The 25123-nt window shown below is 44.2% G+C and overlaps 2 protein-coding genes across 2 annotated transcripts in view; both read left to right on the top strand.

The window, feature by feature from the left end:
• malrd1 (MAM and LDL receptor class A domain containing 1) overlaps positions 1–11191 on the top strand; it is a gene marked incomplete at both ends in the record, with an annotated part of 35346 nt that extends 24155 nt beyond the window's left edge. Inside the window, 12 exons of the mRNA XM_079292370.1 lie at positions 1898–2026; positions 2185–2346; positions 4684–4841; positions 5534–5735; positions 6285–6563; positions 6807–6932; positions 7759–7825; positions 9587–9681; positions 9813–9909; positions 9988–10033; positions 10903–11010; positions 11108–11191. Coding sequence (XP_079148496.1) covers positions 1898–2026; positions 2185–2346; positions 4684–4841; positions 5534–5735; positions 6285–6563; positions 6807–6932; positions 7759–7825; positions 9587–9681; positions 9813–9909; positions 9988–10033; positions 10903–11010; positions 11108–11191 — 1553 coding nt within the window. The remainder of the gene's footprint in view (positions 1–1897; positions 2027–2184; positions 2347–4683; positions 4842–5533; positions 5736–6284; positions 6564–6806; positions 6933–7758; positions 7826–9586; positions 9682–9812; positions 9910–9987; positions 10034–10902; positions 11011–11107) is intronic.
• Positions 11192–18135: 6944 nt separating this feature from the next.
• The window catches only part of plxdc2b (plexin domain containing 2b), a 63906-nt gene continuing 56918 nt past the window's right edge, over positions 18136–25123 (top strand). Inside the window, exon 1 of the mRNA XM_079291586.1 lies at positions 18136–18256. Within this exon, the coding sequence (XP_079147712.1) occupies positions 18163–18256 (94 nt within the window). The 5' untranslated portion in view covers positions 18136–18162. The remainder of the gene's footprint in view (positions 18257–25123) is intronic.

Genomic DNA, 25123 nt, shown 5'->3' on the forward strand with positions numbered 1-25123 from the left:
AGACTGGTATTGATATTTCCATCCAGCACTTTGCAGGTGAACGTGTTTAACAAAAGGTCAACTTATATTATAAAAACAATAAAGGAAACCAGTCAGCTACCCAATCAAAGCCTACGTTTAACTGAGAAATAAAGTGCTGATGTGTGGCAATGCAAGTGCTACTAGCCTACTGCCCTCTTTATCTATGAAGTGATTCACCTTTGTAACAATACCTCGCAGCACTTTCATCTGTGTGTGTGTGTGTGTGTGTGTGTGTGAGCTGTTAAAAGTGCAAAAGTGGCCAGAGGAGATGGGAAATGTCTCGAAATGTCATCGTCCCAGAATGGAGCACTGGAGTGGAAAGGTTGTGTGAAGCCAAAAATCTCACCACCTGGCAAAGTAATCGGAGTCATAAGTATTCAGCAAACGTCTGCACCGTGTATTAAGGTCTTTGTGCAGAATGGCAGTACACATTTAACTTCTTGCTTCTTTAATTTAAAGTCATTTTACTGAACTTTTGAATGTTTGAGCAAAATATTCAAGCTTTAGACTCATGAACTCATTTATTGTCAGTCAGCTTTTCATACCAGTCCGTATGGAACTTTTGTATAAAATGCATGTGAATATCTTTAAACGTGTCTTTGAAGGTTACTGAATTACCCGTGAATTGACTATTTGCAAATGCAATAATAAAATGTCTAAAGTACACAAACAATTGATGTAAAAATCCAAATCCATGGTTTGACTTATTCGGATTTACCTGAATAAGTCATAACAGCAGCGGCCTAGAAAATCTGAATCTGTACAAAAAAAAAAAAGATGTCAGGCAATGTCACATAATGTGGACGAAATGACTTTCTCTCGCGCTATCATACAAGCGAGCACGATGAAACTATCCCGTGAAATGATCTCGTGATCTTTTCAACTGATAGTTTGACGTGTGAAAGCGATTCTGCCGCTGGCACACTCGGCATACGAACAGAGAAAGAGACGGAGAGAGTTAGTGCGCTTTCGAGGGAGACAGTTTTTTGTGGGATGACAGTCGCTGTCAAACCCCTGTTTGATGTTTATGTCCGAGACAGATGTTAAACATTAAACAGGACCTGGCACAAGGCTGGACACCATGTGGGATGTCTCCTGGCTCTACCGAGGCCGTCCGCGACACACAAATATTAACACAGTTGCACACAGAGAGACATAAACACTGACACAGCGATCAACACAGGCTGAGAGGCGTGCATGCAAGGACTGAACTGTCTGTCCAAAACTAAACTTTACCACGGGACAAAAAAAACCCCGCTAACACCCACTGACATCTGGCTTTTGTTTTTAGTTGGAAGGTATTTATCTGCTCCGGCTCACATCGGCAGGGATGGAAACATGTCACCCAGGTGGACACGATAATTCTTCCCCTCCTTTCCGGTGCGATGCTTTGTGACGCACGTTGAAGTGACATTGATATATCTACAAAACGTGCAATTAACATGCTCCTCAAAGCTACCGGACTCTTGAACTCCTGGACTTAAGTTCAGCCATTTGCGCGTTTCAGTCATCCTTTAATGTCGCTGCCTTTTTGACGTGTCAAACCTCCACATACTGTAATGTCCTTGTATGTGTGCTGCGTCTCTGCTCCACCTGATCTCCTCTCCTTCCTCTCCGTTCTGTCCCGAACGAGGCGGAGCCGGAGGAGGCTTTGATTCCCCCGACAGGCCTTTGTCACAGTTGTTCATCGTAGCTTCTTCCCCACTGAAGCTGGATTTGATTGATCTAAATGGAAAAGAACGGGAGATAGTTTCCTGTCTAGAGGGTCGGTCCTAAAAGAAGATAAAAATAAGATCACCTGATGTAGAATATAAACATGAGTGATAAGTGTTTCTCCCTCAGATCTGTTCCTACGTTTGTCTGTGTGTGTTTGTAGATGTGATGGAGCCACACAGTTGCCCTGCCGTCACAGACTTTGTGTGTCACAGCGGCCACTGCATGGAGTCCCATCTACTGTGCGACAACAAGGCCGACTGTGCTGATGAATCCGACGAGATGGACTGCGGTGAGCAGGAAATGGGAAATGGGTTTCTTTGGAATTACAGTCGGAGTGAATCTTTATTGTAGAGCAGAAAAACAACTTTCAGCCCAGACTTCTCACTCTTTCCTTCCATCTCTCTCTCTCTCTCTCTCTCTCTCTCGCTCTCTCTCTCTCTCTCGTAGAGCACATAGTCGACTTGCCAGGCGCGTGTAATTTCAACATGGCTGAAAACCAGTGGGAAGACACCTGCCAGCTCTCTCAGGACGCTGATGATGACTTTGATTGGAGGATCGGTTCTAGGAGTGAGACACCAGGAGCTGGACCTCAGACGGACCACAGTCCTGGTCGGTATCCACTCTGCTGCCAACCCTGTCTCTGTTATAAACAAGTCCTCCAAACTAAACAGAATACCTTGTTTGTCCAGCAGTTATTTAATATGCAACATAAGCATTTGCTAATCATCTTGGTTAAATCTTGAAAAGTCAAAAGTGATGTGAAGCAAAAGACACAACTTGTCTTTCCTCGACTTAACCGAAGTGCTTTTGTTCCCTGAATCTCATCACAGAACACGATTCTTCAGGTTTTAACTACAAGTGGCAGCTCAAAAAATTCTTTTGACACACAAGGTTGAGTTTCTCTAACCTTTGACCTCTTCATCATGGCTGAATGAGCACTTGCCAACATACAGCTATAAATTCCCACAAAGGACCCTGTTTGTGTTCAAAACTCACTGCATGCGTTTGCTTTCTGACTCGTTTTTTTAGTGAAAGATTTAAAATGCTTTCAAAAACGAAACATTTATCAAAATTAACAACAAACAACTTCTTCGTCCTCCATGTTTTCGGCTCTCGGGCGGCTCAGTGCGGCGCCTTTGTAATTACAACTTGACAGCTGTGAAATAGGAGCTTCCGACTGGAATGTGAAGGCCGGGTTAATAATACATCCTGATCAATGGCAGCCCGAGTCAAGCTGAGCTTAACAGCGTTGGACTTGTTGTTTATCTTGTGTACAGTGATGTTGCTGGATCAAAACATGTTTTTGGCTGCTGATTAATGAAAAATGTATCTTAGAGTTTGAATCACCTCAATACATCGCAAAGTAAACCTTCATTTCTCCATGTGACTTTGTAATTTGCATTCATTATTTAGTGTTTTGTACCTTGGCTGTCAGTTTTTATTTTTGTTTGTTGGTACATGGGGCTCGACGAAATGACTCTCGATGTTGCGAGGCTGACCTTTGATAAGGAGACGATAGCAGCATGAAAATAATGAAAAATCTTCTTCCAGTTTTGGCAGGAGTTCAAGTTCATTTGAGGGGAAACAGTGTACAGTTTGCTTGACTTGACGGAGAGAAAATGAAGTCAAATACAACAAGATTGTGACAAAACGCAAACAAAAGAGGAACATAAAGGGCCAGTGGATGCTGTTAAAAACAAATAAATCAATATAACTATTAGAGCGCTCTTAAAATAAGAGCGATACTAATTCATCTAAGATAAACCAAAATGCAACAAACTAACCGAGCCTGAAGGCAAAAAGCCCAAACAACTAAACCAGCACCCCGGCTCCTCGTGTTATTAGACAGAATCAAGTTCTTACAACTATACGTGGCTCATTCACCAGACAATTCTAAAATACCTCCGATCGTGACCTCCCAAAAGCCTCAATACAACATTCAGTCACTGTGGCGAGCCGCTCAGTGGGAATCACAGCTGCCCTGACTGATGGTCTGACCAGCTACTTAACACAGGTGTTGCTCTCTGATTGGAGGACTGCTTTGGCTGGCGCTCCTTCAGCGACCAACCAGGAAGTGGGTTTACATTTGGGATCCATGTGTGGGAAGCATGACAATCTTTAATTGAAAATGGTGTTTTGACACACATTTTGTCTTGAACAAATATTGCCCCGACTGCAACAACTGGATTCATTGTTCAGCCCTATCCAATATATGTGTACGGGCTGTGTTTTTTCATTATTAACTGTGGACTCGATGAACAAACAGATCCTACAGTGGAGCTCTAATGCCTCCTTGTATTGGCTGTGGGTGAGTTACTGAGTCCACACCCACTTCTGATTGGCCAGTTGAGTTTATTGAGCTGAGGGATGAATCTGGACACTGGGGACTGTGTCATAGAATGAACTTATGATCTCACTACAGAGCGGATCAATACGCCCGGCCATCCGTTACACACACACACACACACACACACACACACACGCTCATGAGAGAGCTGAACAGCGACGAGAGGTGCACATGACTCTGCAGACATCACTTGGTTGCATTTTCAAATGATGTTGACATCTGAATGACAGAGCAAACGTGTAGAGATTTCTTTTTTGGCTTCGTGAATGCAGAGTTTGGGAGCAGAGTTTGCTGTGCTGTGACGGTCTTTAATCCCTTTAACCCGTGTGGAAAGCTCCCACCTTGTTCTGGCCTCAGACATGCGCTGCTTCGTCTCCGAGCCGAGCTGAGGAAGCACTCTGCAGCTTTTGGCTGCAGCCTACAACATTTCATTGCTTTCTTCAGTCCAAATATCATGTATATTGGAACCAACAGGAGAACGTTATTGGATGTTTTCGCCTGCAGCTGCAATTGAATGCTTGCGTCTTTGTCATTCATCACACTGCGGTATTACTCAAACCTCACATAAATGTACAACAAATGTATTTATCTCCAAAAAGGTGGTGGTGGGAACTTCCTGTACATACACTCAGCCCCTCAGAGGGAGGGTGACGTTGCCAAGGTGTCAACCAGGAGTTCGTTTCCAGCCAGTATCGGCCGATGTCACCTGCGCTTCTGGTTCTACATGCACGGCTCAGACAGGATGGGAACGCTGAAGGTGAATTCATCTGAGCCACATTTCCATAAATAATTCAAAGCCCTTTTATGTGTTTGTTTGTGTGTCAGGCATCAAGCTTCCAGACATGTTTGTTTTTTTTAATGTAATTTGCGGTAATGATCCGTCACAGTCAACCTGAAGGCTTAATTTGGTTTTGACAGATGTCTTTTCCATTTTACTGCACCTCTCACTACATTACACTCTCTTACTGTCAATCACCTGATACCCACAGGAAGAAATGAAAGTCTCCCTGCCAGGAAATAATCCATCAAAGTGTGTCACCTGACAAACTTCATCATTACATCCGTCTTTTCATGTCTTTTTTAGGTGTCTTTGTTAGCTGTGTTCATTTCAGGACAACAAACAAAAAGCAAATCTTCAAAAAACATTAATTGGGTATGATGTGCGCTGAGAAAAAGCCCAAAATGACATGCAGGCAACCCGTGCACTAGATATTCACAAATGTGCTATGACTTAAAATGGCAACAGTAATAATAATTCAATAATAAAAAATAATACACCATTTATACAGCACATTTCATCATATAATATGCAGCTCAGTTCACTGAAAGTATCCAAATTCTTTTGAAATTACAGAAAATCATTCAAACCAAAGTTTATTTAGATTTTATTTGATCTTCGATGTCGTTTCATGTGGCCTTAAATGTCCATGTTGGTTTGCTCCTCACCAGGTCTACACTGTGGGACCCAGTGGCACCAGTCTGCTGATGTGGGCAGCCACTGGAAACCGTGGTAGCCAGTGGACGTACGCAAATGTCATCCTGTCCAACCCGGGACCTTTCAGAGTGACCTTCCAGGCGGAGGCGGGTGGAGACGTGTGGACAGACGTCGCCTTGGATGACGTCTCCTACACTGCAGAGTGTGTGGTGGAAGGTAAAAGGTTTCCGTCTTTGGTCTCTCGTTGCTCGTCCTTTTGGTTTGTTGTTGTTGTTTTTTTTTAGCACTGTGCTCATTTTTTCATGCAATTTCCTTCTCCCATTTCCTCCTTTTCCACATTTTCCGTCCGCTAACATCCATGCTCCTCTGCTCCGTTTCCATATGACTTGTGTGGACCCTCGGGGTGAGTGTAGTGAGTAAATGGAGCCTGTTGCCCTGTAGGTCCATATAAATTCACTGTGGAGACTGGGTCAGCGCCGAGGGATGACACCGAGGGCAATGGAGGGGGAAAAGCAATTACATTTATATTGTGTTGTTTCATCACTGCCACCCAGCCGCTCTCCCTTCACTCCTGAACCTTCTGAAGACCATTAGCATTCCTCTCTGGGCTTTTTCCACCGTGTCTCTTAAACCAATCCTCTGAGGTTTCTTACTGAGGGATGCTGGCTGCGTGTAATCTAAAATCAATGAAAGGGTATTTAAGGTGTGTTAAGCTCTCTGCATGTGTGTGTAATCTTGTGTGTGTGTGTGTCTATGTCGCCTCAGGACTAGTGACTCCCCAGCCTCTGACCTGTGGTGCGGACCAGTACCAGTGTACGTACTCCTACCAGTGTATCCCAGAGAGTTGGAGGTGTGACGGAGAGCTGGACTGTGTCGACCAGTCCGATGAGGAGTCTTGTCCCACTGTGGTACCCGGTACTGTTCCTCCTCAGGATCGCTGTCCTATCGGACATTTCCAGTGTTTGAATGATACCTGCGTCCCCTCCATACTGCGCTGTGACGGCGTCCCAGACTGCCCTGATGGAGAGGACGAGAACAGCTGCCGTAAGTATATGCGTCTTTGTCTTTGTCGGGTTTTTTCACTGGTAGTTTCTTTGGAGGAAGACGTGCTTTGAACTGCTTGTGAGATGAGTAATTTGCAGCATGTGCACATAGGAGATATAAAAAGTACACTCTTTGTTAGTGAATCACATGGTCAGTTTGTAGTAAACGTTTGTGGTTTGCTCACAGTGATCTGTGAACTCCTCTCAGACTCCTGTTTTCTTCCTCTCTCTATTTTCCCACCAGCTCTGCTGCAGTGTGAGCTGGGAGAACTGGTGTGTGAGAGCCGGCCTGGTTGTATCCCACTTCAGAAGCGATGCGATCGCTCTGCAGACTGTCTGCCTTTTCACTCCGATGAATCTAGCTGCCATGGTAACGTGTTTTTTACATATACGTACCTTCCACTTTCAAGCTGCTGACTGCGGCGGACCTCGAAGCTCCGGCTTGTCAGGAGAAGCACCCAGATTTTAGAGATGGAGCTGATTAAGTATGCTCGCTGTCTGTTGGTTTCATCATTTAAAATCCATAGATTTAGCTATTTAATTTAATACATCCCTTTTTATTCTTTCGCCATATCATACTCTCATGAGTTACCAGTTTTAATCAAGTGTTGCGAAAACTTTGTTCGCGTCTGCTCATTTCCAGCCGGCGCGGTGACTCCCAGGACATTTCAAGTCTGGCTTTTTAGTTTTCTAAGCACACCGCAATGGTTGCTGCGAGCTGCCAAAATCCATTAAAACCTTCTGCCTTCCTGGGTTATCAGGAATAAGACCAAACCTCACTTTTAACCTTCCCTGCCAAGCCGCAGCTCCTTTATGGAGGTTGAACAGGACTCGAGGGCTTCAATCATGATGATTCTTTGAACAACCCTGATAAACCCTCACACGACCTGTGGAGGGAGGAATGTTCATCATCAGATGTACAAGATGGAAGGAAAGAAATATGGATTTAAGTGGTATAATGTACATGCTGACGCTCTCTGCAGAGGCTAATGGCTGATGCTCAGTGCACGTGTCCCTATGGCAACATAATTCACTGATTTCATGTTCTGATATCAGAGCTGCAGCATGCTTGAGTGTCTGTTTCCTGTCAGAGGAGAGAATGCAGAGGAAACCCTGAGGAGGGTTTTCATTTTTTTTTTGTGTATTTTCAATAATATTCAGCAGCGATGATCAGTTATTTTACGTGTGGTTTGCAGATTGTCCGCCGCTGTTTTGCCTGGATCGTGGCTCATGCCTTGTGGAGAAACACGGGCCTGTTTGCATGTAAGTAGAACTTCACCCTCACACAAATGCACACACACTTATAAGCACACAGCAACACACTCTGTCACGCTCATAAACACGCACAAACAAAGATAAGCATCTTGTGTGTCGGCGCCACTCCTCCTCCCATCCTTTATCTCTCTTTGTGAGACTTAAAACATGGAAATCCTATCAGTCTTGTTTCTTTCCTTGGAAAAGACGCGCTCCACGAAGCATGTGGGAATCTGCTTATCCCCGACAGCTTAACCAGGGCGGGGTTGTGCCTTCATTTATCCACCAGCACAGTGATTCCTGGGAATCTCTGATGGATTCTTCCGGTCAATATTTAAACACGGCCCCCGCTACCAATGGTTTTAGTCGGGGGGAACCACAAAAAACTCCTGAGGTCACTCTGTTGGAGTTTTTATTCGAGGGAGCTCATGAATCTAGTTGTCTGCATCAGCAGTTTGGAATGTCCACAATGAGGTGTTTCATTCTAAAAGTGAGAATGCGATTATGAGTCTTGCTGCTGGATCCGGCGAACGCAAACGCCGGCTAAACAGGATGTGATTTTGGTTGGATTTTAAAATAAATTGAAGTTTCTGCAGCTTGAACATATTTCGCTGCTCTCATTGTCTCATTCAGCCTCCTTGTGTTTGATTCCCCTTTTTATTTGCTCGCCTGTCCAACATTCCTCAACACACCGCCACCACTGCCTCCTCTCATTATGTTCCTTTACTGCCGTCATTCACTGCACAGTGTGGTATGGAGCTCCTGTAGCTGTTCCAGCATTGATAACGGAGCCCCGCTGTAGCAGAACCCGAGGCCAGCATCGGAGGGCACCTCTGGCTCAGTATTTGCATCACTATCTTCAATCTATTGCCAAACTATCTTCAATTTGTGTGTTTTTCCATGCTGGACGTCCAGCAGATGAATCTTGCACTGTTCATCTATGTTTAGGAGGAAAACACGCACACAGAAATAGGTGTGAGGCTGATCTTTAGTATGTTCATCGTCTAACCAGCTAATAAAGTGCTGCAGGAATGAGTCCTTAACACGGAAATGAGTTAGCATTTGCAACTTCCAGTTCCCTTGCTTTCGATGCTTTGGTTCGATGCTTAAAATAGGGCTGCAGTTAAAACAAGCTTCTGAGATTTTAACATTTTGCTCTTAGAAATAACATACGTCTGTAAGGACCCCTCTGGTGGATTTTGAAGCTTTTACGTGTCTAAAAAAAGGTGTTTGCTGACAAGTGGCGAAATGAGACTACATGGGTTTTCAGGGAGATTAAACGGCATCGAGTCAAATTACAAACTGGGAGTTCAGTGGTCATGATGTTGATGTCATGCAATAGTGATGTAAGTTTCTTTATAGCCTAAAGTTAGCTTTTTACTTCAAACGATTGCATTCATGCTTCAAATATAATAAAAGTGGAGTTAATTTGTGAAGATTGACTCACTGAACAAAATGTGTAAGGATCATAAACTTGTGTTTGCCACAGATTTTTGTTTTGTTCATTTGTTTTGTTGTCGAGGGAACCAGGGCAAAGCTACAAACTTCCATTTTGGCCTGAAAAGATATACGTCATCCCTGCACCACTACCAGCTACTTTAGGTCCATCGCAGAGTCTGTTTTAACACTCTGTGCTGCAAAGTAACATTTAGCTGAAAGTGATAGATGCCTTCTCGATCAAACCTACTTACAAAACAAACAAAAAACTGGTGTATGTAGTTATGCAGAATCATCGTCATAACTTTCTACTCTTTCCTGGTTTCTTGGCAGGTGTTCTCCAGGCTGGACAGGCAACCGGTGCCATGTGAAGGAGAAACCGTCTCTCTCCACCTCGACACCCAAACCAGAAGACACACAGCTGGGTAGTAAAGAAACGCCTCCCTCACTCTATTAAACTGTCTCTTTATTTACTACGTCTTTGCAAACCCTGTTAATGTCTCTGCAGCCCGTAAAAAGCTCTCTGCGCAGGCATTAAATGTACCTCCCTCTTGCTCAGACGCTGTGTATGTTGGCATCGCCGTCGGACTGCTGCTGCTTGTGGCCGGAGTCGCTGTCTGCACTCTTGCTTTATACAAGGAAAAATGCTACTTAATGTGAGTTCTGGCGACAATTATGACTCCTTTTTTTGCTGCTTATGATGATGATGATGTACTTTTTTGCTGCCTCCACAGAAAGCCCAACCCGATGGATAACCCAGCCTTTGACTGGAGAGCAGAGGTCAGCGAACAGAAATGTCCAATCAATCATCAGCAAATTCTGTTCACGCAAAAATGTATTCTCTCAGCTTTACAAATGTTATTTTCCTACCATTCCCCTCCCATTAAATCATTAAGTGGGTCTAACATTTGATGAGGTCACAGGGTGATCGCCGAGCCGTTCTGCTAGATTATATTTTAGATTTAGGATTATTGATTTTGTGGTTTGGAGGTTTGTGCTTCTGTGTGTGTGTGTGATTCATACACTCACTGTAGTGCATATACAGCAGATAGACACAATAACTGAACCATATAATCTGATCAGATCCAACAGAACAAGCTTAAAACACCAAAAATAACCAGTTTAATTCACAGCTTTTTGTAACAGTCTGACCAAAATACAACATCAGAGGCTTTTCGACTGGATTACGTTATACAGGTGAAGTGGTGGAAGAAACTCTCACATCAGAAACATTGTATTTTATAACCTCATAATTTGACTTCAGTACAATACTTGAGTGACTGTACTTTACCAGCTACTGTCCAGCCGTTGACATGGGTTGCTATTATTGTGTCCACCCACACTACGTGTTGTTTCCCTTCTGTTATTCCTGCTATCACTGACCGAGATCCCACCATCAGAGACGACACGATGAACTGGTATCTCTGTAACGCAGGCAGATTCGCTTCAACACTGGTTTTACTGAGCAGCGGACACACTGTGTGGTTATTTAACCTCTGGGAGATGATGAAATGTTTTATGGAGGTTAGAGGTGTAACTGCGGATGCATAACGGTCAGTTTGATTTTAATTGCGCCTGCATTTCGGGCTCTCTCTCACATTAAGGCTCATCTAATTCTAAGCCGGTGTGCATGATTGCCTCTCCCTCAGTGTCCTAGTCTGCATGAAGGGCCGGGCAGTTGTCCCAGAGTTGACCCCAGCAGGAGTGATGGTCGGGGGCTCTTCATCAGTGTCTACCCCTGGAGGAGGGAGGCGGAGGTGAGGTATCTCTGCTCCGCCTTTGGGACTTCGCTCTTTAATTGTCCGTGCAGTCGTCAGTGACGATTGTCTGTTTGTCTCTTTGTGTCCACAGCAGGTTTCGGCCTCTAAAGATGCCGAGCTGTCCTTCACCAACCCGCTGTACAAGTACTCCCCTGATGCCAACAGCTCTGAAGCATAAAAACAATGGACTTTACATATTGACTCTGCAGTAGAGCATGGGTCAAACGCTGTGTGTGCACATACTTGATGGGTTTGTCTGGACCTGCTGAGGTGCCAAGTGGTGGAGGAGTAATGCAAAGAGTGGAAGAAAGTTCAGATATAATGCAAGGAAGTATTTAAATGTCAATACTGATAAACTGCTCTTGTTATTATTAATACATCAAATGAATGATATGAGTGATATCCCCCAAATATCTGGTACTATAAAAGCTAAAGGTTCTGTATACGAACTCATGATTGTTGAGTTTAGACTTTACCAAATTGTGTCCATATGAATACCAATAAATTTAGTTTCAAAATAACGTGTACAGAGGTGAACAGCGGTGTAGATCTTTCTGCAGGAGCTCTGCTCTTTGCAACTCCCTTCAACACTTTTATTTGCAGTTGTTGCAGTGGGTCAAATCCTTAAAGAAGAGTTCACATTGTTAGGAGCTACACGTATAGATGCGTATCTATAAACAGGACTTTACCTGGTGGAGCGAGCGCCCCACTTATACCACGACTAAGTCCTTACTGCAGCTGCGTGGGGCCGAATCCGACTCGTGGTCTTTTGCGCCACGATTTAGGGGAGATAGTAAATAGTAATTGGCCATTTTTAGGAGAAGAAGAAAAAAGTAAATGTCAATATCCACCAGTAAACAAGTCAAAATGGCCATTTTGTACACTTAAACCAGCCAGTGCTTCAGTACTGTAACTTCCAGGAATGGTTGCATGCGTTTGGCGATTAAAGGTTTTCTGCTGGCAAAAGCAGAACACATCCAGTCCATTGAACCGAGAGACTGAACACGGCTTCCAAATGGAGTCCTCACTTCATTAGTGATCCTTTTTAATCCCTACAAGTGCAAATAAAGCAGTTTGCCGCTGTTTTATTTGCAAATTAAAACCCAATACAAGTCGGCTTCCTGCAGCTGCTGTGTGTATGTGCGGTGTGGACCGACTCTCACTTTCTCTGCATCAAACAGCGCTGAGCAGATTGCTCATTAACAGCACAGTTAAACCGGTCTGGGATCAATTTGACAAGTGCTCAGTCACGGCTCTTCTCAGCTGTGTCTCATCAAAGATGCCATCAAAAATGAGCTTTCTCATATTGTGTGTATATATATATATATTCTCATATTTCACATTCCAGTATTTATTAAATACACTGACTTGCAAAAAACCAGTCCGCTACAATTACTGAGACATTTGAAGTCAGCTAACCCTTAATTATAAAATGAGTTATTTCCATCAGAAGACATCGTGGCAAGTCACAGCAGTAAAAGCACAGGTGTAAATAATAACACTAAAGATGGCTGCACTAGAACGGAGCCATCGTGAATGTTATTAGTCACACCTGGGCTTTGTTCCAACTCAAAATGTCAATTAACATGTTTATTGATGTCTTATTGAATACCAAAAGCTCAAGGTATTCTATAGGTGGGAACAAAAACAAAGTTGTTTAATAATAGAATAGAAGGCCTCCTTCTGGCTTTTAGGGATTCAGCCTCCATCCCATTTATAATAAATGTCCCATAAAGTCCCAAAAAGCCAACATCCAACACCTTTCTGTCACAGAAAAACACCAGCTCAGCCTTTTCACAACCTCTACATCCATGCGTTTGTCTCAACCCTGTGACATTTGACCCAACACCACGACAATCAATGAAACCTTTTCCCACTAACATCATGCCACCTCACAAAACAATGCCGCACTCTCACGCGGCGGCCTGCTGACCGAGAATGTGCAGCTATCAATGTTTTTAGTCCCGGGCGATCGCTTTTTTCTGGTAGCTTCGTTATTCGTGCGGTTGAATAGCACGCTGGAGAGCTGCTGCTGTTGCCAAAGGCGGCGTTCGTCAGCTTTTCTCACCGGAGCTATTGTTGTCACAGTTTGTTTTTTTGTCAATCAGAGAGTCCATCTAAAGGTCACTGTTTTGTTTGTGTTCCACTCGGAAAGGTTCCTGTAATGAAAAACGCTCCGCAGTGACGGCCTTTAGGGCCCCTTCTGTCAAAATAGCAGTTGATTCTTTATATACATAACTGCTCACCTGAGACCTCTCCCATCCTGGACTGTCAACCCGCATATCACAGCATCCAACATCCTCCTCCTGCAGCCGTGGGACTGAGGTTACTCAACCGTCCCAGTCAAGTCGAGGTGAAACTCGCCCCCTATCCTTGAAACGATGGCTCTGAATTGGCGCTCTCGTCATCTCTGGCTGAGTTGAGAGGGAAAAAGCCTGTTTCTTCTCTCTGTATTCAGTGAGAGTGGATGGCGATCCCTGACCAGAAAAACACCCCCGGTCTCGGCCTCTTGTGGAGGCGGGCTGAGCTGCTCCTTATTGGATCTCTTGTGGGTTTTTTGGGGGTTGTAAAAGCTTTTTATCTACATCTTAACTACCTGCTGTGTGGTACAGCAACGCTTAATTAAGGCTTGAAATAAATTGTAAAAGGGTGTTTTTTGCAACTTGTGCAGCCAATCATCAATTAGAACGTTCCCTCATTACAGCCAGGGAGGTCTGTGTGTATCATCAAATGTGGCCGATTTAATGAGATTCTAAAGTTGTATAATTTAATGTTTGCCTCACGAGATGCACAAACGAGGCCTTAGAGAATGACTGCCGAGAGATACACGACCTCTGCAGGGTAATGTATTCTGCCGTAGACTGGAAATACAATGAATTACTCATGAGAGTTTGATCAATACATGACTGTAGCCCAGTAGGTTCCACATATGTGAGGCATGCTGCCGCTGAAATGACAGCTTGTTGCATTGCTCCTGCCTCCTATATAGGTTGCCATAATAGTCACGTAAAGCCCTCTTATGTTCAGGTTTGAGCTTGTAATTGACCACTCACCTTTGTGTTTGACTTGAGGCGTTCAGTTAAACGTTCACTGCATTAATATATCAGCAAACAGCTATATGTAAATATAAAGTGGAGTAATGTCTACCTGAGCAGAGAGTAAAGTCACTCTCTCCCTCTGTGTGTGTGTGTGTGTGTTAGCGCTGTTAGCTGCTAGCTGCTAGCCGCCATGTTGAGAGCCATGTGGAGGCACTAGTTCTGAATTTCACATTCTTAAGATGAAAAACGGTTAAACGTTAGGGGAGAATACTATATTCTTTTTGGGCCTGTTGATGTAACAAATAGTGATTATAGCAACTTTAAAGGGCATTCGGAGCACCAGCCGACCACCAGTTGGTTCATGGATCACAGGCAGAACTGAATGAAATGATTGGAAGGAGGTGGTACCGAAGTTCGAAGCCTGAATAAGTAGAACACATTGGACCATTAAGGGAAGAAAGCGGACCGTTTTTCAAGCTTCTAATCAAAGCAAAGCTGAACGACTGTGTGCTTTCAGGTCTTGTTGTTAATACCGTTGTGAAACGGAAACGCGAATAATCTGCAGTTTTATAATGGAAAGACAGAAACAGAGCTGAGCTTGTTCTCAAGTTCTTTTCTTTTTTCTCAGTTCATGTCTCTGTTCTCTGTTTATTCAGTGGCCAAGCGTCATAAATGCTCCGGTGACATGCGGCCTTGCAACTCAACAAGTGGGACCCAAATCTACACATACGCACTCTTTGAAAAAAAATGTTACACTTCATTCTAAGTTCCCTTTAATATCGCTCCCAACTCGGTTCAGTAATTTCGTCACGGACGTTTTGGTGGTCTTTAAGGTCTCCCTGGGGAGACCGGGGCTCTCCAGCCAAGCAAAAGTTCACGGCATCCGTGACTGATCCTGCTTCATGCGACACACGGACGGAGTCGGGAGGAGTCTGAGAAAGAGACGGCTTAAAGAGAGCCGAGAGGGAGAGAAAGGGAGAGGATTTCAGAGTGGTCAGCAGAGGACTAGCCTGGCTTCTTTTTGCTGGAGTTGTGGAACAAGGTGATTAGAGCAGCAGACTGCATGGGGAGCTGTGGCTGAGTCTCAACTACTGTGATGATTTAAGAGTTGCAGAGAGAGAGAGATTTGGGGGGTGGGGGAGTGTGTGGATAGAGGGTGCTTTCGGACTGAATCGCAGCCTGGTACTGGACTGCGTGATCTGATTGAAAGATGCTTTACGGTTTAAATGGCCGCGCTTGCATTTGTCAAAAACAATCTCCTTTTGTGACGGAAATGCATCACTAGGCAGCGTATTTTGATGTCTATCTGTTTGGGATTGTACGGGGTTTTGCCGTACAGACGTTTGATGTGTCTCCCTCTTGGGTGCATGCACAAGAGGTGTGCGTCGCTCGAATCCCGCTGAGGGTGATTCCAAGATGAATGTGAGAAAGTGGATGAGACACTATCGTGGTCGCGCGCTACCAGCAGATATTTATTTGAGTCTAAAAAAACGTTATTTCAAAGGGAATCGAAAGAAAAAGCATGTCACTCGCTTCCTCTACTTCTGATTATCTGGATGAGGAGTTTTCATCATTTCGTCCCTAAACGCCTCATCGTTTAAGAGTATTCAGGATCATTTAATTGACAATACATTGAGTATAGTCATTGTACAACTTAGGGATTGTACATGTAATGTGCACTTTTAAATTATCGACTTGAATAGGACAACGCAGGACAAATATCAGTGTTCAAGGAATATAAAAAAGGATATTCTGAGCCAAAATAGTGGCAAAGAAATACACATTTGAATGTATTTCTAAAACAGGCAATATTATGTTGCCAAGGAGTACTTTGTTTTAGAGTTGCGGCAAGTGTTTAGACAAAAAGAAGTTCGAAGATATATTTGAATGGTGCTATGAATTCTTTTAATTAGCTTTCTTCCTCGCTCTGTCCTTTTCAGAGCATACTAACATGTTCGTGTAAACTTCACCACGAGTTAGTTGGAGATGTTAAAGAAAGAGAGAAACTGAAGTGCTCTTCTTCAGGTCATGTTTCACCATCACTGACACTATATTCATTTTGGGGTAAGAGCAAATCACTGCTGCAGCCACTAAGTTGGCAGTCGCTTGTAATGATAATGGGACAAAGGTATTTTAGGGGCCGGGGGAGATATTCAAGGGAATAGCTAATGAAGATTGTGACATAATAGCTATTTATTGATCCATTTTAATTTGGGAGCTAAATGGCGTCCTGTCGGAATACTTGTGCCCTCTCACGTTTGGACTTTTATTACCTTTGTAGCCACTAAAAAAAAGTTAGAAAATCCATTAAGCACAAAAAACTCTAAATGTTCAATACGCAGCCAAGTCAATTATAAAAGTGGTCCTTTATGCAAGAGCTTTTCCATGACTTGTGGTTCAGCTCCTGAATTCCAACAGCGAGTGTCTTAATTAGAACAAGCATGTGGTCCAAGTTATGCTTCCTCAACTATAAGCAATGAGGGAAAAATCTAGAAAGTTCCCTCACAGGAGAGGTTTCCAAGCGCTCCCTCTTCAATATCTGGCTGCTCCCGAGAAAAGTGAAAGAACACAACCGACGAAGGGAACGAGGAGTAACTTAAATGTGACTTTTCCCCGAAATTCCCATCCATCCATTAACCCTTTTGGTTTGTTCTGGGTCCTGGAGACCCCAAACCCTCTTAAACGGCTGAAAAAAACAACTTAAATTAAATTGTTTTATCAGCTTTGTTCCAATAAGAATTGATTAAAAACATGACTTGGACGTGTTTTAGTCTGCTGAAGGAAACTCCTCTGCTGTTTCTTGTAAAACATGGTTGAATACAAAGGGTTTTCATGAGCGCCGTTATTCATTAGTGTTGACTTGCTACCTTTTATTTTTTTCACTTTCTGGATTTCTGTTTCTGGATCTAACTGGAAGTCAGACCTCTCTGGGATCCAGCTGACCCCAAACATCAAGGTACTGTACAATAGTTTGTCTATAAAAGATTGTCATGAGCTATGTGGTGTAATCAGGCTTTTTGCTCATCAAGTTAGGGTTAAAAAGGAAATGGTTACCACGTCAGTACTTTTCCAGTTATTTAGTTTCATAGGTGCAAAGGAAAAATATTCAAAGGAAACTATTTGGCTGATTTGGCAATTATTTTAATAATGTTCACACATACAACAGTGGGGTCTGCGGTAAGTAAAGCCAAGGGTCAACACAACAGAAGGGTTAATAGAGTATGTTATCCTGAAGAGGGCGCCCTCACAGTTCAATCACCTGTTTGTTACAGTGAAGGTGAGGAAGGAATGGATAGACTACAAAAACAAACATAGCAGAGTGTCACTCAAATATAAGTAAACTAGTCTAATAATAACAAAAATCTGACCTAAACAGCCAACATAAAACCTAAACTTCTCGCATATCTTTGAATAAAGCCGTCATGCTAAATAAAAACAAAGCCCTCTTGAGAAATGAGTCCAGCTTGTTCAACATCTTTTGTCTGCTGGTAAACAGGAGGCCTGCAGCAGCAGCAGCAGCAGCTCCTGAACGCGTCTTCGCACATCACTCAAACGCTGCTTGTCAGACACGGTGCGGCTCACATCCTCAGGCACAGTCTTCACTGTCTCCCCGGCAGCTGGAGAAACGCTTTGTCTCCTCAGCTTCTTCTGCACAACACACGCACACACACTCGCACACAGGGCATCACACAGAAGAAGAAGAAGCCATTGGCTCCGAGGAGCTGATGACGGAGGGAGCGCACTGTCTTCTTCAGGAGCGCGTTAGCCCGCAACACACTCACGCACACACACTGCACCTCCGGCCAGTGGGATGATACCACTGTGTCCGACTGGGACGAACATTTAAGTGGGGAACTTTGTTTTTTTCTTCTCCTGCAGTTCTTATTTTTGTTTAATTTGGAGGTGGAGACCTGTTAGAACGAGCGCGTTTACACTCTCCAGGAGCGCGCAGTGTGGCACACGCTGGAACAAAACAAAAAAACAGCTCAGTGCAGCGCAGGCAGGTTTCCGTTTTAAAAGCAGCAGGAGAGGCACGCGAGTTACGGAGTCCGCCGGGAAGCGGTGTCGGTGCACGAGGAAGACGGAGAGCAATCTGCGGCGGTCCTTGGATATGGCGCGTGTGAAGACGGTCGACCTTCTCGTGGGAGTTGTTTTAGTTTTGCAGTGTTTGGGGGATGCCCGAGCCGAGATCCCAGCGAGTGACGGTAAGAGCCTTTAAATGTGAACGGGACCTGAGTTACTGTGTCCCGTTTTTACAAGCTGAAGTCAAACGCGTCTGCAGAACATGCAGCAGAGAACACGCAGCAGACGCAGGTGGAGGGTGCGTTGCTTTGGCGTGCGAGCTACTTAGTTTTATGCTCAATTATATTCGTTGTATTTGCAGTACATCTCCATTTATCATATTTGAATGTGTGTGTATGCAAAATAAGAGACCCCGAAGGCGGTTTCTCTTTAATTATCTTATTTTTAGGAGCAAGGAGGACGTCATGACCTACTATCTTCCCTTTTCTGTCTAGATCAAAGACTGTGTTATTGTCTAATTATCATATTTCCACAACTACTACACGTTTGAGTTAATTGCCTTTCTTTCTCCTGTTTTTTTTTCCATCTTTGCACATTAATTGTCCTCGGGGTGAGCTAATTACTCTGTATTGTTATAATGCAGTCAGAATCAGTGCAGGGTATGGCGATCTCAAACTGCATCTGGAAATGTCTTTTTGTGTATTCTAGGCTTATTGATATGTGAGATCTTTTGTTTCTCTCTCCCTGGTATGACCTGGAACAAGCCTCTGCAACTTCTTTTTTTGCAGATTTGAGATCAGTAACCGTTGCACCGTGCAGGTGCTTTCTCTGTAGAAGTCCTGCAGAGGAAACGCTGATACCTGCACGCTCTGTCCATCTTGATGTCCTTGATTACGCAGTGGGGGATGAGGACTCCTGTGTGAACAATATCCCCACTGTAAAGCCACAATGTGTGCACCTAAAGTCCACTAATCTCAAATCTAGTCCCAACACACACACCCACACACAGCTCGCCCTCTGACAGACGATGGAATAAGTTCATGCCAACGTAGGTCCTGTTCACACAATGCAATTGTTTCCCAGAGCTTTTATTGCTGGCAGCGGATTTTCACCACATGTCAGAGAGTGGTTAGAGAAATGTTCGGCTGCTGACAGTGACTGTAAATTAAGCCCGTGTGTGTGTGTGCGAGTGCAGACCGCAGAGTCACTGGAATGTACGGCTCCGTTCGGGAGAGATGCTATCGGCCGTGTGTGTGTGGCCGCTCGTACACACTTTTTGTTAGTTCAACGCAGTCATACTCATTCTTATTCATGGATTCAATCAATCTGCTGCTGCTGCACTCATTTCACATCAGTTCTTTGGTAGAAAAACAACAGCTTGTATGCTTCTTTTTTTTTTTTTAGAGTGAGGCTTGTTTTAGAGGCTGCAGATTGAGGAAAACACCAACATCCATGAAGCAAAAAGAGCATTTTCCTCTCAGAGTGCTCCATCTCTCCGTCTCCTGCTAGAGCCGCACACATTTAGTATGTAGGACAGTATTTTTAGACATGCGGGCGAGGTGGTTCCCTTGTCGTGGACTGACCTCGACTCTGCTGTAAGGAGCAGCCCGGTCCTTCCTGAGATAGGCTTTTATTAATACAGTACAGGTAGACTCGTCCACTTCCTGGAGGTAAAATAATCAGGTACCAAAAGCTTTCCTACTCTGGTCCCAGCAGCTCCAGCAGAGCCTGAGATGTGAAAGGACTGGTTGCACTCCTTGCAGTTGGATGAGCTGTGAAGCACATCTGTGTAAAATTACACAGCATCCTGTGAGCTTGGTGCATCGTTTTTCTTTTTTTTTAAAGAATATTACAGTCATGTGGCTCTGTGATACTCACCCAGTGATACTCTCACCACTGGCTGCTTTTGGGGGGGGGGGGGGGGGGGGGGTTAATGTGCACTCCAGTGCTTCTCTGAGTGGAAAAAAGAGGTGTTTCACTCGAGTCTGGAGTGTCTGCATGTGCGATGGGAGAATGAAACGGGGAGAGAGCGTGAGAGAGAGAGAAAGTCTGGCCTCGTGTAATGCTGCGGTCTCTCTTTTAAAAGCCTGAGCTGAGGGCTGTTAATGTGCTAAGATTGCGGTCGTGTGTGGAATTTAATCTCAGAGTTGTGTTTCGTTGGTCGGTGGAGGGTTAATCCGCCCACAGGCGGCGATATGGACGTTTCCAGCTCCCCTCATCCATCACGCAGCCGGCAGCCACCTCTGCAATCGTACCAACACGCTCTCACACAAGAGTGTAAGCTGCAGAGAAACATGCAGACTGGCTCTGAAGTTTCACCGTCACGACAATGGCTCAGATTGCTGATACCATTTTGATTCCAGTGTCAAGTCTGTTGAAATTCCTTACACTCCCCAGCCAACAACTCCCTTCTCAAGTCTTTTATTCACGATGTCGTTCTAGTCCGTGTTGCCTCACTCTGACACTACAGGCGTCTGCAAAGGAGCCGATGAAGTGAACTCAGCCACGTTATGCTCTTTTACATCCACTTTCCAATTAGCACATAAACAAGTAGAAGCCTTGGGAAGTCTAAATAGCTTTTACGCTTGGCTGAGGTAGAAAAGTAAGTGGATCAATAAAACATGGACAAACACCAAAGACCATTTCAGTTTTGTGTCCCAGTTTTTCGATTCAATCATTTACACAGGAGCTGATGATGTAGCAGTACCAGTCCTTCTCTTCCCTGTTGAGAGTTACACATGTGTCGCACCGATCGGGCAGGATGTTCGGATCGTGACAAGCCAAGCTACACTGCCAACACGTGTGCTGCAGGAATGGGTCCTTAAAACCAGGAAATGAGTTTCACTTCCTGTTCCCTCATCGCAAAGTCAGCGTTTTTTAATGGATCTTTGGTGAGACGCCTGAAAAAGACAACTATATTTTGCTGGCGGTGACGTGAAGTCATGCGACCACAGTGCACCTCGTTTATAGGCGTTTGGTTGTCGATGAAAGGATTCAGTCAGTGTTGTGTTGAAGATGATGTCACGGCAGTTTCTCGTGGGGTCGACTGAGTATCTCGCCTACACTGGAGGGGGGGGGGGACTATCCGCAGTGGAAAACGAAATAGGGAAAAGTACTGGTACCAAAAGCGAGTTGAGCCGAAGCATGCGAAGGCAATGAGGCATGAACATAAGTTAACCCCAACATCACAGAGTCTGTTCCAATGGTGGCAGAAGGATAACTGAGTAATAACTGTGACCCAGAGGAATCCCAGTGGTTAAGGTATAATGCCGCACTTATACAGTACGTATTTTTTATTCCAAGTGATGAGTTCATTCCCCACCAAACAAACCTAAAGCGATGCGATAAGGGGATTTAAAAGAGGATTCAGATTTGATATCACACCTCAACCCTTTTCATGACAAATGCTCTCTTCTCTTTGTCACGCTGAAGGAATGATTCCCGACAAACTGTCCACGGAGAACAAAAGCTCCGGCTCGCTCTACTTTAGTGAAGAGACTGTAAGCCTTCTTGGAATCTGCCCCCCCCCCCCCCCCCCAGCTCCACCTCTTTCTGACATTGCACATTTCAGAACGGACAGAATGAGCTAGCCTCTTTATTGGCCCTCTGAATGACCTGCTGAAAGGATCTGCCATGAATGGATGACGGGGGTGGGGTGGCATGAGGGGGTAACAGACGAGGAGGGGCGGCGGCGACGGCTGGGGTTTATGTGCAGACACAGTGGGCCGCGCCATACATCGCGGAGGAAGGGTCGACCCCCGTACCAGCATGCAACAGCACCACCAGTCTCCTGCATTGGTCACGCCTGGCCCTCTTGAGCTCCCTGCCCCCTATTTTTTTTTACTCCTGGAAGAAGCTCAGTTTGACGGCTTGAGAGGGCCGGAGCGGCACGCAGAGTTCAATAGGCTCAGAGACAAAGAGCAAAGAGGCCACTCGTTAATGAAACCCAGCGCAGTTAAGCTCCTCTTTAGCTGCTCCTCGTTGTCTTTCATGTGGTTCAAAAAGCCCCTTCACTTCCCCGATTGCTGCAGAGCTCTGCCAGAGTTGTCTGCACTCACTCCCCGGCATTTTCTATTCGGTTTATTTATTGCGCTTATTCAGAGCAGCGGAATTATGGCTCTCGTCCATCAAGCATGTTTGAAAAGGTCGGAGGCGGGAGCGGTGGCCTCGTTAGGAAGCCTTCCAGCTCTGAACGCCGGCGGTTCAGTGAGAGATGACGGGCATTTTCCATTCGTGATAAACATCCCTTTTTTTCCACCGATGGTTGCAAAGCAGCCAGTAGACCACAGCCAGGCTGTTATCTGCTCCTCCTGTTGACTCTGCTGAGGGATGCTGCCGTGTAAGAGATGCTAGATCGTCAACTGAGGGGTGAAATGAGTGAAATGTTTTTTATTTAGGTGGGAGGAGTTGGGGCTTTTCTTTTGCCTGGGGAGATAACGAAGAGAGGGAGGAGGCTTAGACAATTTCATAAGAATTAGAGCTGCATTATATAAATACGCTCCAGAGAACAGTGAGCAATGATTAACAGCAAAGGTCATGATATTAGGATAAAGAGATGACCGTGTAAGAGCATCCAAGAGAGGCATTTTCCTTTCCGGTTATATTTTCTGAAGATCCAGGAGTATTTCTGTGTTCGTGTTGGTGAGGGAGTTGGTGTACTTTTCTTTTTTTTCTGCATCATTTCCTGTCACAATTGATCATTTGGCCGTACGCAGTATTGAAGTATGTTCGTTCTTGTTGTGTTTGTTTATTTACTATGACGGTGAGGGCACATAAAGACCAAGATAAACCAGGGATGCCAGCAAAATGTGTTCCAAACATTTAGAGTTATGCCATCCCTGAGTTTGCTGCAGTGAAAAGATACAGGAAGGTGTTTGAAATATATTTTAGAATGAAAGTAAAATAAAACGATAGAATGTTTGTGGAAATATTCCTTGAATTCAGCCGACAAAGCAACACGAGCAAAACTGACAGCTGGTGTGTCAAGAGTTCCAGTTTCTATACACATTTTCTCTACACGTCTATTTGTGGATATATAGGTGGAAAGGTTGGTAAAACGTAAATGACGCATGTGACTTAAGCGAGCTTGGAAACATGGTTTAATTCACCTTTTCTTTTGATGATTCTCTTGAAATTTGATGCAAACTTCTCTGATGGATTTCTGGTGCAAAATACAGCATCCATGAGGTCATTTGACGTGAAAGGGGCCGACGTCAAAATGTGCCGTTAACATTCTCTTTACCGTCTCCTATTAAACTAGATTGTAACTGCATGGAAAATATGATCGTTGATCATAACAATGTGGAGTTTTCTTTTGGTGGATTTTTCCTTTGAAGTCCTCTAATCTGGTCCATGTTAATACCAGTCACATGCTTCCATCGTTGTCTTGATTTGCCCGTCTGCTGCTGGACAGCTGAACTGTGAGTAAATGTTTGATTCAGGATCTTTTGAGCGTCTCATTAGATCACAGAAGGCCTTAGATGCACGCCAGTAAGTGCCTGGTATTTGATGACCGTATAACCTGAAGTTCACATCGCTGGATTTTATGGAGAAGATATTGTTTAAAATGGCTGGCTGGATGGCGGTCAGCTGTGTGGCCTGTAACGTGAGTCCCTGCTGGCTGTGAAACACAGATGGGGGATGATTTCATGCTTCAGACGCAGCGAACCTGTTGGAGAAGACTTTTTGTGTTTCATGGTATCGTGAAAGAATACCTGCAGGTGTAACAGAACAACAAGGCATTCTCTTTCACAACTATTTAAGAAAGCTGACTGATTTTGACCTGTATCTAGTGGGGCTGGGCAATAAATCAATATTGTATTGCTATCGTGACATATGACCAGATATCCTCCTAGATTTTGGATGTTGTAATATAGCAAGAGTGTTGTCTTTTCCTGGTTTTAAAGGCTGCATTACAGTAAAATTATGTAATTTTCTTAACTTACCATAATGTTCTACTATTTGTCTTTACCCACGATATGGCCACAATCTCCCGTCACAATAAAGGTTGTTTCATATCTCGATAACCATATATATCGCGATATTGCATGGTTTTGTTTTTGTAATTCAATATATGTCTATATGAAATAATCACATGGTTTTATACACTCTACTAATGAAAAGTATAGAGTATTTTCTCATTTAATGAAGATAATGTGGTGCAAAATGAGCCGATCTTTGGATAAATCAGGAATCCATTGAAAGACGATAAATTATCATATTTAATCATCACCCAGCCTTACTTGGTCATTATATCCACATTACTGGTGATTCATTTATAAATAGTCTATCCTACAGGTATTTGGTCAAAAATATTGTGATATTTGATTTTCTCTATATTGCCCAGCCCTACTATCAAGGTTCTTTTTTTCAACACACAAACCCCCACAGGTAGCTGTGCATCCAAACAAAATAACCAACTTCTCCATATGTGAAAATTACATATACGGCGCCTGCTTTTTATCCACGCGGCGCCTGCACCGAAATTATGAAAAGCAACCGAAGATTTGATGCGCTCGCACGAAGGAAGTTGAAAGAGGCGGCTCTCCAAAGGGGAACAAAGTGTTACATGCATAGCTGTCACGAAGGAGAGGAGAGAGCGTGGCGTCTCAGGCCGTCCAGTCATGCTGAAAGAAGATCAGGTGCCAGAGGAGCCTGTCACCCCCACCCCGAAGCGGGCTTCATATCCTGAGCCCAGCAGGAGCGCCGGCTTGGCTTTGTCCCACAATAGCAAGTGTCACTCACAGGGTTCACGGCATGCTGCTACATGCTTCTGCCTATATGTGCTACTGTGTGTGAAAGTTCTCTCTCTCACACTCTGTATCTGTGACTGTCAGTTCCCGTGCTCTTTCTTTCACTGTTTTCTTGATTTTGACCCGTATGCATTGTTGAATTCGGACAGCAGCGAGTGAATAAACCAAGGCAGGATCAGTATGTTGTTGGGGCTGAGTGTCAAACCTCAGTACGTTTTGAGTCCAGACTGATATTTGGCACTGAAAGGTTCGGTCAGATTCTTAGAATTGTTTCCTTATTCTCTCATCGGATATGAA

Source organism: Melanostigma gelatinosum, assembly GCF_949748355.1.
Source record: "Melanostigma gelatinosum genome assembly, chromosome: 20".
NCBI lineage: Eukaryota > Metazoa > Chordata > Actinopteri > Perciformes > Zoarcidae > Melanostigma > Melanostigma gelatinosum.